The sequence below is a fragment of the Dermacentor variabilis genome, chromosome 10 (assembly GCF_050947875.1).
Source record: "Dermacentor variabilis isolate Ectoservices chromosome 10, ASM5094787v1, whole genome shotgun sequence".
Classification (NCBI taxonomy): Eukaryota; Metazoa; Arthropoda; class Arachnida; order Ixodida; family Ixodidae; genus Dermacentor; species Dermacentor variabilis.
The window spans coordinates 34,778,297-34,791,772 of NC_134577.1; the positions used below are offsets into that span (position 1 = coordinate 34,778,297).

At 49.5% G+C, this 13,476-nt stretch overlaps 2 protein-coding genes across 3 annotated transcripts; both read left to right on the forward strand.

Moving 5' to 3' along the window:
• Window positions 1–615: 615 nt before the first annotated feature.
• LOC142559201 (alpha-(1,3)-fucosyltransferase C-like) lies at window positions 616–1,311 on the forward strand. The gene has a single exon (XM_075670829.1). It carries the CDS (start codon window positions 616–618, stop codon window positions 1,309–1,311), a length of 696 nt encoding a protein of 231 aa, XP_075526944.1.
• Window positions 1,269–10,916, forward strand: LOC142560296 (alpha-(1,3)-fucosyltransferase C-like). 2 transcript variants are annotated; one of them, XM_075672279.1, is made up of 3 exons: window positions 1,269–1,393; window positions 6,664–7,021; window positions 9,222–10,916. In XM_075672279.1, exons 1-3 carry the CDS (start codon window positions 1,324–1,326, stop codon window positions 10,039–10,041), a joined length of 1,248 nt encoding a protein of 415 aa, XP_075528394.1. In that variant the 5' UTR covers window positions 1,269–1,323; the 3' UTR covers window positions 10,042–10,916. The 2 variants fall into 2 exon arrangements, with proteins under 2 accessions (XP_075528394.1, XP_075528395.1); XM_075672280.1 differs by lacking the exon at window positions 1,269–1,393 and adding an exon at window positions 5,921–6,405.
• The last annotated feature ends 2,560 nt before the right edge of the window (window positions 10,917–13,476 follow it).

Here is a 13,476-nt window from a genome sequence, read left to right on the forward strand (position 1 = left end):
AGTTCGTCGCCCGCGATGGCAGCTCCAGTGTGAACGCGGCCACTTTTTCGACGATGCGGGTTGCGCCTGCTCGCGTGACAGAAAGCGCGCAGTGTGAACGGGGATTTATGGTACAGAGCTCCAGCCGTTTCGGTAGTAGCAAGCGGCCGGCAGCACGCATTTCGCACTCCGCACCCCCGCCTTTCCTCCATTATTCGCTGGGTACTATTGTGTGTAATGGTGTTGTTATAAACGTCTTCTCTGGCTACGTACGTTTATATTTTCCTTACGCTGTCACCTTGCTATGCGACGTTGAAAGACGCGCTCCCAATGGGCCACTAAGTTGACTCATCCTCTGCTACAGCCAGTTAAGCAGTGTACGAAATGGTTATTTTGACTAAAGGAAGTGCTGATTCAAAATACTGTTTATCTGGTTTTCCTCAAAGTGTGCGCCGAGATATTCTGTTGTTTCCTCAAAACTTGAGTGACATAGTTTCTTTTTTTTCACACCTACAGAAGTGTCACGACTGTAAGCTCAACATCCTCCTCAACCGCTCCTTTTCTACAGATACGCGCAGAGCATCAGCGTTGGGTGTACTGGAATAAGGAGGCGCCCCCAACAGCCGTCCCGAGAAAATGGCGAGCCTCAGGGGCGTCTTCAACTGGACATACACCTACCGCCGCGACTCGACGTGCCGCATCCGTACTTCTTCGTGCGTCCTGTCGCCCGCCCCAGGACGGTGCCACAGCCGCAAATACGCCGCATTAAACCTGTCCAGACTGGCCGTCTGGGTCGCCAGCAACTGCCGGACCTCAAGCCGCCGCGAGGCGTTCGTCGAAGAGCTCCGCAAGCACATGGCGGTAGATGCGTTCGGCTCTTGCGGAAACCTCGCATGCCCGCGTAACGAGGACTGCTTTGCTCGTATCGGCAAGAGGTACTACTTCTACCTGGCCCTGGAAAACGCCGTGTGCCGCGACTACGTCACGGAGAAGCTGTACAACGCGCTCCAACACGACATGGTTCCGGTGGTGATGGGAAGTTACGCTGCGAGCCTGGCGCCTCCCGGATCTTGCGTCGACGCGCTTCGATTCGCGTCTCCCGAGCGTCTCGCCGTGTACCTGAAGGCGGTGGCCGCCAATGCCGCGCAGTACCAGTCTTACTTCGCCTGGAAGAAGACGCACGAGGTCCGAAGTCACGCGTTCGACGATCATTGCGTCCTCTGCGAGGCTCTTTCCAGAGCTCGTCCAGACGAACGCAAGACGTACGAGGACATCATCGAGTGGTGGCACGGCAACGGATCCGCCTGCGAGCAGTGGAAGCCGGCCAGCTGAGCCTTGTTTTCGATGGACTGTCGAGCATATCCCCTCCACCAGCATTGCCTTCCCTACTCAAAACCGCTGAGCTCAGCCATCAGTGAGTACAGATGGCCTACCTGCCGCGCGAATTGCCTACCCGCAGTGGTTCTCACATTTTGTTGCGAGCAGGTATAAGGTTCGATTCCCACTCACATTCCTGCAAAGGGGGTGGGGAGGAGAACTTGTGTAAATAGCTATAATGCGTGATGGGTCCTTATGATGCAAGGTTGTGTGATACAATAAATTGCAGAATGCTTATCTTCGTGCGCTTTAGTTCCTTTACGGATAGATAATTAAATACAATAATGCACATTTGAATACATACAGACCATATGTATGGTATATATGTACAGTTCTGGCCGAAATGTCCATCGCTTCGGCAGCACTAGCAGGCAGCAGCGCATCGTCTTCTTGGCTGTCACTGATGGCGACGAGCAGAGGGCGATGGACAGAGAAGTGCGATGCATACGGGTGAGGTCTAAATTGTCTGAATCCGCTGGGCAAAGATGTGGTCGAGCGCAGTCCCGGTCGCTTCCGTAGGTACCATGACGAGGTATGCCCGCTCGGCACCAAACGCCTCCCTCGTGTACTCCGAAAACCACGCGGTCTGGCGCTTCGAGAGCTTCATGTCGATGTGTCGTTCCCGAGCGTTGTCGCAGCGAGGTCTTGATGTAAGCATTGTAATGAATCGCTGCACTATCTCCTTGGTGGGCCCGCGACTGACGTAGAGGATGGCGACGGCGATGTTTTGTCCGTTGTACGTTATACGTGATCCTTGCAGACATATCCGACGCTGTTGTGCACGATAGACTATCGTCAATAGTGTCGTGCGATGCCTTAGATGCAGTAAATGCAGGTCCGTGTGATGTACTGGCACGTGCCCGCTCTGGAGGATGGGCCAACAAAACCGGGTAGGTCAAAGCAAAGTACAAATTAAGGAGTGAAAATTTTGATATAACAGGTAAGTTCGAATCGAAAGGTAGATTGGAGAACCTGCCTAATTTTATGAAAATGAATATTCTGCCTTAACCGTGAAAAACAAAACAACTCAAATTCAATTTGGGTGAGAGAAGCGGAGGAAGATTTTGTATTCGGAGTTTAAATATCATTGATCCTAAAAGAAAATATTGGATGCCAGAGCCAACCTTCTCGTCGCTATGCCCAAGTGTAGAGACAGACAAATACGGTACATTTCGAGCAGTTAGATCTAACCTAAGAAAGTGGAGTGGCGTTTCTAAGGTTCGTTTTCTTAAAAAAGCCTACTAATAGTTACCTTAATTTTTCTCGATTGACACATTGCTTATCCAGGGGTACAGTAAGTGTCAAAAATCCTAGGAATTTGTTCGCAGAAGGTACAGGGAATTCTCGCTGCATCATTTCGCTCAGAAATCTCGCAGCTATGGTCAAGGCTTATGTAGGGGGAACTAGCCCATTAACCTGCCGTTTCATTTAGGACTAGGCCTGTATGCCCTTGCACCCAGACCAAATTTTCAGTACCACAACACTTAACTAATGTCCATTTAAACACTCGCAAAACCTGAGATTGATTAGGTGCTGCGAGTGAAGTACACAAGGACAAATACTAATCAGTTACAGTGACTACATAATCTATCGATGGGCTTAATTTACGAAGGGCCAGTACTACCACTAAAATATCTGCAAGAAAGATTGGTACAAAGTCTGAAAGCCGCAGGGAAGATGACCGATCGAGAATGGGGCTTAATAAACCAATATCATATTTTCTTCGTACCGCGTGGCATCAGTCGCTATGAGCACGTTTGTTTGTGATTTCAATAAATAATCCTGTACAGTAACGCTTAGGATTCGGTAAGGTACGTGCTACGCCCTACTCGGAAAAATATCGTTAAATTGTATGCGAAGAGAATTTTCCCCGTCGCAAATGGGTATACCTCTCTGATTCCAACGTCCAACGGACCGAGAAGAGTTGGTACAAGATCAACTTGAGGTGTATGGAATCCAGGCTAATGTACATCGAAAAACATGCTAGGCTGAGAAATGAGCAATGTTTGGCAACGCCTTATTGTTGGTTCGAACGCCCTTAGTAATGGTTGCACAGCAAGTGCACGAAACCAAGTTACAAGAAAAAGAATTCTGGTTCTTAGATACAAAATAGTATTTACTATAAATTTAGGTAGCCCTACACATAGTCTTAATGCCTGCTTTTCCAAAAGAGCAAGTGGGCGAAGCTGATAGGCAGGCGGCCCAGAGTATAACAAACAACCGAATTCCAAGACATCGCGTACAGACATACGGTAGATTGATAACAAGGTGGCCCTGCGCCTCCCTCTTCAACACTTTCTGCGTAATAATTCGACCGCTCGAACGTCCTTCGCTGCAATATAGTCTATGTACGTACGCCATGAAAGAGCTGTCATATGTAATACCAAGACACTTGACAGCATATACTTGTGGAATGATGTCGAGCTGGTACAACAGAGATACATGTACTCGGTCCTTCAGATGAAATACGAGCAATGAGCAGTTGTTCACGTTTATAGCCCGCCGAATGGAATTTAGCCAATCTCCCAGAACAGATAAATGGCTCTGCAGGTTTTCGTAAAGTGTGTGAATGTCCTCTGCCGATGACAATAATGTCATGTCATCCGCATACACGTAAATGCACACATCATCTTGGGATGTGATGGAGCTCAGGGAAATATTAAAAAATGCTGAAGACAGTACTGTCCCCTGTGGAACTCCTTTTGCCTGCTTACATATGTGTGTTACATATCAAGTGGATTTCTTTCTTTCTTTAGTATTTCCAAACATGCAGGTAGAATGAAATGCGTAATGCCAATTGCGTATCACAACTTTTACTGAGCCCTTAGTAGAGGTTGGTTTGCGCTGGCACCAGATGGGGTGGAACCTTCTTCTCAGGTCCCATTTGCGTCCAGCAGTTCCTGGCCCCTAGCCGCCAGCGCGAGCTGGGTCGGTAGCTCGGGGCTGGACAACAAGGTCCCCCATCGCTCGGGGAGGTTGGGGCTGGGGAGGGTGGGGGGGGTAGGGATGGTGGGGGTTCTTGAGCTTAGTGCACTCTGCAAGTATGTGTGCTAGAGTGCCTTCCGATCGACTGCAAAGCGGGCATGAAGTGTCATGCTCTGCTGGGAACATCCTGTGCAAGAGCATGGGATGCGCTAGCGATCCCGCTTGCGCGCGTCGCACGATCGTTTGCTGGCTTCGGCTGAGTTGCGGATGCGAACGGGGAAGCCTACATCAGCCGTCTCTGTACATTTGGGTGATGTTTTTGTAATTTGTCATGGGGTGCGTGCGGTAGCTTATGTGGCGTGACACTGCTTACAAGACCCTAAAGCTACTAGAGGCAGCTCTGACCCTGCAATTGTTAAGCTAAGATGACAATGTATTTGTCTAATTCTCATACTTCTGGCTCCATTCATTCATTCTGGATTTTCCTACTACGTTATGCTAGGAGAATGCCAGCAAACTTGAGAGTCGGAAAAAATCGAGAGGCAGACATAGACAAAGGGACAGGAAGGTGGCTGACCTTCCAGCCACCTTCCTGTCCAACAAGCCACTCTCATTTCCTACTACGTTTTCTTTAAAGGGCCCCCTCGTTTCGCGTGGCACACGATTTTGAACACCGTGCACGAGAACACCTGACTAGCGGTATAAGTCAGCGCCACACGAACACTGAAGCAGGCGCAAGCGGATCACAGAGCATCACTGCGAGCTGGAACACGGTAGAAAATGACATAGTCTCACTCTCAGCGCGCGCGACTGAACGACGTAGGAACAAGCAGACGAAACAGAAGCACATCTCTCTTGCTGCGCTGCGAAGCAAAACAAAAGCGCGCTGACATTCAGATTTGTGTGTTTCACTATTTCGGTAAGCATCAATCTTCATCAAACTTTCTATTGAAGCAACTGATTATACAAACAACAGATGTTGTCTTGAATAATTATCGAAGTGTCACGGGTCACCATGGGCGACGTCACAGCACATAGGTGGGCGCACTTGCTGACATACGTCCTCCCCACGTCTTGGAGCGCGGCGCCCGCGAGGAGGAGGGCAAACGGCGTTTAGTTTGCAATTTCAGCGCTTTCCGCGGCGTGTAGCGATTTTAAAGTCTTAAAGTGCCCCTGGTGAGGGGCACTTTAAGACCCTGCGCACAAGCTTAACCATTGTATAGTCTTGCACGTATAATACAACAGCGCTTTGAAAATGATAAATTTGTAAAGCGACAAAGAAGGATTCGAAGCCAGAAGGACGAAGTTTAGGCACATTCGTGTACTAACCATTATTGTCACACCGGCTGAACCTACACCTCCGATATAGGAGTATTTGGGAGGCGTTGGCTGAACACACCATGGTTGCACCTCTCGTAGACACTACAACGCCGGAGTTCCCTCTAATAATATTTGTAGGGATTCTGCGAAGGCCGTGTCTTTTGCTGTGATTTTGCTGAAATCACAGTGGTCATGTGATTTTTCGCTCTCCTTCCTCAACACGCGAAGCAGCGGCGATCGCAGACTCCCGTCAACGCCATAAGGCCCTCGTGGCAGGATTGAGATAACAATGGGGAAGTGACGAAGAATAAAGACAGGTTCTGGAGAAAAGGCTACGCTTCTTTGTAGTCGAGTGAAACGAATAATGGAATGGACCCGAGCAACTGCAAGGAAGTAAAACCTTTTGATACAGGTGTCAGAACGTGCAAGTGTGTAACGATACGTGGTGGAAAGAGGACGAACAGGTGCGGCCAGCGCTTCTGGGGGGCCAAAATATCATGAAAAACTGTCGCCACGTTGAGGAAGCGAATGGCTGCCATCGTGATATAGTGTTTGTGCCTCACACTTTCCCTGGGGCAACCTATAGCTGCTTCGTAAAAGTACATTTCGGTTCGGCGAACGCGCCAGGGTCGACGATCGCGAGACGCCGGTGTCCGGAACCGACGTAAATTCGCAACTAGAAGCGAAGTGTAAGGTGTCGAGGTTCACAAGTCCTAGCCTGGCCTGTGTGCTAAGCCGCCTTACTTGTATTCGACACAAGAGGAGGCATTATTGCCTTGGTAGGAGGCAAATCTGGTTGCCCCCGTAAGTATATGTTTCATTTGATTCGAATTTTCGTTCCATTTCAACAAATTCTAAAGGACTTCCTTGTGCCAATTGTCTCCTGCAAGACTGCTGACTTGGCCGTTGCCTACCAATCACTCGAACCGTAAAAACTTGGGTGACAACGAACGTTTCTTTAGTATTCGGGGACTTCATTTTAAGCGCTTAAATTCAAAACGACTACGGATTGGTCACAACGCGATATAAAAGCGCAGTATATGTCTTCTTTTTTTTCCCCAGTATATACCATGCAGCACTATACAAGTTTCCTACGGTACTTCTTCATCGAACTTTGCCTTCTCTGCACCGCGCTTGTACTGCTTTTGCTACACGACTACTATAGTCACCAGAACGAATATCACTCGCAAACACTGAAGACGGCGGGCAGCACGGCCAGCAATAGCACCGGGATCAAGGTACTGTTCTGGACCACGGCGCACGGTCTCTGGTACAGGCCGTTGAACGAGGCCGCACGGGGACTGGTACGACTCGACGGTTGCAACGTGCCATGCTTCGTGACTCGGGACCGGTCCCTCATACCATCCGCGGATGCGATCGTCTTCCACGACAGGGACGCCGACGCCAGTGACCTGCCCAGGTAAGGCTGTGCGCTTCACCTATATAGAATTAAGGAAGTGGCTTATTGACTCTACTAACTCATTCTATCAACTCACTCGCTGCGATCAGCAATTCGTAACTCGCAGTAAATACGCAGTACCTACACACCCATTTCGAGGAGCAGTTTGCTCGTCAGGAAGGAGACGGCACTTTGGTTGGCGCGCCGCACGTTGCCTCGGAGAAAGCACGTGAATACGAGACTGCCTGTGCCCTGCTACGGTGCGATCGGCTGTGGAAAATGCAAGTGGGTGTTCGCTGACGCTCTGTGCTCCATTCGCGCTGCAAGAATCTGGAGTGGCAGAGCGTATATAGACGTGTGCATGCAGTAGTTGGCTGCAGAAATAGTGAGCGGCGTGTTAAGGAATTGTATCAATATGCGCGACCAAGTTCGCGGACCGCTGCCACGTACATATGGACTGCCTGTGTTGCCGGCCCTTCGCGATGCGCGGTTTTCCTCGAGGACCACAAACAAATTTCCCTATCGGCCAGCGTTGTATCGCTAACCTCCAAACAAAGTCGCTTCCTAGCGCAGTAATTTCCTCGCACGTTATCTGCACACATCTTCCCGAGCTCACTCGTAAGTGAGAGGGCGCGAACTTGAATCGATGCGCCGAAGCAGGCGTGACAGTGAAAACACCGACAGCACACGAACGTTTGAAGCTGAACGCTTCGCGATGGTCCACAGAGTAAACGAGTGACTAGTGATAATGCGTCTTTGCTACAAGCTATTGTAAAGTGCACGCCTACATTCCAAGTATTGTGCGCAGCAAAGAACAAATCTGTTGCAACTGAGCACACCAGCCAGTGATTAGGCAGAAAATGAACAATAAGCTAGCGACTGCACCGACGAAGTTTACTGACTCAGAAACATGACAAGCCTTTTCTTAAAAGTGTTTGCCAAATAAAGAATGAAGAGCAGCACATGTTGATCCTGATTTAATTTATGATCGAAAAGATTGGACAGCTTGGAATACATTTCTAGTCCCGCTTTTAAAATGTACAAGTATTGTATACGTTGCATGCGCCGTTTGGACAAGGCGTAATGAGCTCCGAAAGCGCTTACATGTCCTCTGACACTGTGGCCAAACCTCCCTGTCGTCCACCAAATCAGCGTCTACAATATCCGCCGGAACAGAGGTTTGATGAGCCGCACCGGGATGTCCTGCACATCAAGTGGGAATACGGAGGCAGCTAAGGCAAGCAATGGCCGCGTCAGCACGTGATCAAATATGGCGGCGCCCACGGCATCACCGTGACAAGGGCCTATAAAGCTATGATCTCTGGTTTTACACGATAACCTATCAACTCTAATAAGCGACCTCTACCCCACATTCACCCACAAAAAATCGCCGACGTGCTGTCTGTGGTGAGAAGATGCATGCAGACCCGTGTCGTGTCCCGTTTTGTAGGTCACGTTGTCTGCTGCGAGTGCGTGAGAGGGGGAGAGAGAGCCGAGACGACTGGTGCTGTATCGCCAATGCTTAGATGCGCGCCGCCTCCCCGCAATCCCACGGTTGAAGGTCACCTGATTTCGAGTTTTTCAGGCTCGCGACAGTCTAAATTGCACAGCCAGCAGTAGTATGCAGCGCTTGCTGTGGCCGATCCATGTGTCGGGGCTCCTCGTAAAGTCAGCGTTTTGAACATGAGCGTTTAGTTGTGGCAGCCAGTTCAAATGTTGCCTTTGGGCGCACGACAACATATGTGTTTAGTTAGTGAATGTTCAAACTACATCTAAAACTATGAGCCTTCCCTCTACCTTCTTGGCTTTATTGTTTTTAACGAACAGAACCATACTGGAACATCCTTCCCCACCGTGTTGCTGATGCACCCTGCGTTCATTGCTAATGTTTATTCAGTATTGCCAAATGAAGTATGTTCTTGTTTGAATGCGTCATCTACCCGGTGCATTTATCTGACGCTATCTTCTTGAAAATGTACCCGCATTTTTTTTTTTAATGTACCTGCATGTAAAGTGTTCATTGCTTGTACCACTCCCCTAATGCAATACCCTTTATAAAGGAGCGTCTAAGTATAGATGAACTTATCTAATTTCACCCGCTGTAATATTTACAAGTGCTATTCGCACTAAAACAAACGAAATGCTTCCAACTTTAGGACGATTAAGGACTAGCTGCTTGTCTCAGGTGCAGCTTGGTTAACGTCAAAAACCTTCTCCGCAGCTACCGCGACGAACGCCAGCGCTGGGTCTACTGGAATATGGAGGCTCCACCGGAAAGCCTCTCAGACAGAATGGCGAGACTCAGAGGCGTTTTCAACTGGACCTACACATACCGGCACGACTCGGACATCCACCACCCCTACTTCTCTTTCGTCAACCAGTCCGTGCAAGGCGCTACGGGATCTCCGACGCGCCGGTCAGCTCCCTCCGTGAGAACTAACCGCTCCAAACTTGCTGTCTGGGTGGCCAGCAACTGTCACACCCAGAGCCATCGAGAGGACTTCGTCGCCCAACTCCGGAAGCACGTCGCCGTCGACGTGTACGGGCGTTGCGGCGACCTCGAGTGCCCCGGCGACCCGTGTCAGGCCAGCTTCGGCGAGACGTACTACTTCTACTTGGCGTTCGAGAACTCCCTGTGTCGCGAATACGCGACGGAGAAGTTCTACGACGCCCTGCGCTTCAACTTGGTCCCCGTGGTAATCGGGAACTACGTCGGTGTGCCGGTGCCTCCGAACTCGTACGTCGACGCGTTTCAGTTTCCCACTCCGGCACACCTGGCGTCACACCTGAAGGCGGTGGCAGCGAACACCACGCTGTACGAGCGGTACTTCGCTTGGAAGCGGACGCAGGCCGTGGTGAAGAACCGCTTCGACGACCACTGCGCCCTCTGCCGGGCGTTGCGCAGGGCCCGTCCGGGAGGGCGGAAGTCGTACGCGGACATCGTGCGGTGGTGGCACGGAGACAATGGGTCTGTGTGCGCGAACCGATCGAACGGCGCGACCCCTGGCGATGCCCGTGCCAACAAGCTGCTGGCACACTGACGCGGGTTTCGAGCGTGTCGCGGGTTCGATCCTGCTGCCCGCGGCGACTGCATTTCTATGCGAGCAAATTCCAAATGACGCTCGTGTACTTAATTTAGGCGCGTGTTACGAGCCGCATTTGGTCAATATTATTGCGCAGCCCTCCAAGATGGCGTCCTTTATAGCCCCGGTGTTGCCCTGAGACGTTAAACCCCATTTATCAATCAATCAGTCAGTGAATCACTTTCAAAATAAGTGGTGCGAAGAGCGAGATAGGGGGGAGGGGCCAGGTAGAAAAAAGAATGTTCCGAGAGAGTAACCAGGGCTGTGTGAAAGGGTCACTAAAGAGAGAAATTACTTCCCCGTGTATTTGTAAATTAACCTTCTACCGTACCGAAAACGCAATTCTTAACGCGAAAAGAGGCTGGATAGGTTAGAAAAGGCACAAAGAGGAAAGACGGGTGGCGACGCCACCCTGAAGTTGTCGCACCAGCTTTCTCTGACGTCATGCATTTTACCAGCGTCCGCTAGATTCTGTGTTATGGTTTATCGATAAAGATGAACTACATTGTGTTCTAAAGGAGCCAAAGACTGAACGTGGGAATATGTTTGAAACATTTACTGAAGCAACGTGGCGCAAATACGCGAATTTACTTTGAAATCCATGGAATCACACTGACGAATCGGCTCTGGAGTATTGACGTGAAATTAAAAAAAAACATGGAACTGCAACCTTCATTCATTTCTTCTGTTAATAATTTTATTACCGTTAAATTAAGGAATATAGCATTTTCAAAACATACTTTATCAGTCAAAATTGATTCAGTGTTTTTAAGGATTGCACGAACTATGAGATTCTATATACCCTACAATGGCGCAGCAATACAGGGAACGGTAGATAGGGGAAGGGGGGGGGGTTGCAGGAACCAGCGGCGGATATGAGTGTCTGTGTCAAGCGATAGCTTCGTGGGTTAAAACTGCTCAAATGTTCTGTTGCGTGTTACGAGAGCGTACGCACGTCGACGAGATGAAGGCGTCGACGTTTGTATGACGACTTCGACGTGACCATGACTGCGTGACGAAGGTGGCAAGATGTAACTGAATGTGGACAGCGTTAAAACTGTGTGTGCGCACGCACACGTGTGTGTGGGTGTGTTGCCCTGCGTTTTGAAAGAATTGTGCCTGTTTTAGTGTAGCGGGGGAGGACGCGATTCCACAGAGTGTTGCTTAGCTTGGGATGATGAGAATCCGCAGACTGAGAATCCGCAGTTCGCAAATCGCGCTTTGAAGTGACACGTTTCTCTAACCATGCTTGCCTGACCAGCTGGAGGTAGCATATTTGTGGGCTGCACAGGGCTTTTTTTTTTTAGATCTTTTTATATATATGATCGGGTACTTTATATGGGTGGTACTGGAATGGGGGAGTGGGTCCAACAGAGACCACGGCAATCGGCGAGAGTGAAGCAAAAAACGTTGAAATTTGCGGCGGCGCTGCCGTCGCCTTCTTCTGACGTTCCGACCAATCCGCTGCCTCGGGGGCCCGGCGGAACCGCGCTCACTGACGGTGGCTACGCCGGCGCCGAGCTGTCGTCTGCTAGTTCTTTTTTCGTCAATTTTTGTTCTTTGTATGTGCGAAAAAAACGAATGTAATGGAATTATTGCTTTCCCATGAATTGACGTTTCTCGTTTCCGTCAAACGATGCCGTCTGCACGATGTTTACGCGCGTAGACGGACCTGGCATATGTCTATAGTTTGTCTCGTAACTCCGCAACTTGGCAGTGTGTTCGAAGAATGAGAGGATGAGCACACCTCGATGAAAGAACTACTGTTGTGCAGTGTCTTGCAAAACCGTATGTAGTATATTGAAAGGTCAGTCCAAGCTCTAGCTCTTCGGAGGCCCTAGAGATGAAGAAAGGCGACGCGTGCGGGAGCTCAATCTTCACTGCACCGATTGGCCCCTTGGAAGCCACTGACTCCATTTGTGAGCTGCACTCAGACAGTATGTGCATATCATTGAAGGCCAGGAAGTATCTACACAGCGCGGAAAGCCTGAGCTTTGGTCTGATGCGGTATACCCACAATCTTTTGCCGTATTTTCCGGAGTATCTCTGCGAGCACCCCACACCCGAGCAGCCCAGGCGATAGAGAACGGCCTCATATGCAACAGATGAACGCCGGTCATCAAAGAGGACGCTCCCGCGCGCTCTCAGTTGAACCGTCATTGAGATTGGAGGCATGTGACAATGGAAACCTGCGCGGGCTCGAAGACATAGGCAACCGATAACATGCTTCTTAATCCAAGTAAATATAAACAATGCGTTTTGCTTTATTCACCCAGGGGACCTGTAAAACTATATCTCAGGCGTATGACGCATAAAGATAGGGATGAAAACGGCTATTCCGAAATGCATCTAAAACATACAATTAACCCCCCCCCCCCCCCCGAACATGTGCTGCACGTAACGAATAATGTGGCCTACATTCTCCATAAATGTCGAAATTGCTGCCGTTATTACGGCATCGGGGAAATTTTGGTAGCGTTCAGTATATCGCCTCGAGAAAGGAAGCAAAGAAAGGCTTACCAATTTTTATTCAACCTCATGCCACATGGTTCATTATTCCCGTACCTCATCCCATTACTGCACACGATCCCCATTTCTTCGGAATATGAGCTCTGCATTTCGTCATCTCGTGACACAGTGAAACACGCGCGTAAGGTTTAAAAAGGAAAGCAGACTACCAATCCGATCCGTCCGACTGCGTGGCTCCGGAATCCAGGCATGGTCATCCTCGAACGCAACTGCAACGCCCACGGCCGTGCTTGTGTTCGGCACGCTCCCACGCTGCGGGCCGGCGCCCCAGGCGCGCGCGGGGGCGTGGCGTTCAGAAGAAGGCGACGGTGGCGCTATCTGGACTTTCAATAAAGAATGCCTCAGCACGGAGCACTCGCTGGGCCCACTTTCCCAATCTAGTACACGTTAGTGGTGTAGAAATCCTCGTCCCATGGATTGGCTCTGCATTTATAATAATAATAATAATAATAATAATAATAATAATAATAATAATAATAATAATAATAATAATAATAATGTCTTTATTTTTCATCCCGAGGATGTGGGAGGCAGAGAGAAAAAGACCAGAGTTGTGCGAATCTTAAAGGCTATGTTTATTATTTGTTGAATGCCGCGGCAACGATTTCTAGCGCCGGGTAGACGTCATAGACGTCGGGTTTTGGACACCACCTATTTGCTCACTTCGTTTTCTCTCATTTTGCGACATTGCTTGCATTTGCTGTTTGCTTTCATTTCCTATTTGTTATTTTTGTTCTTCACCGATGAGCGCCTCTTGCCTACCTTTCTTTCTTCCTTTTCTCGTTTTTAGAGAGCCTACGTATTAGTACTCCCTGTTTTGTGGGAAAACAGCCTAAAGTAGAAGTCTGATAATGCCTCAGGAGA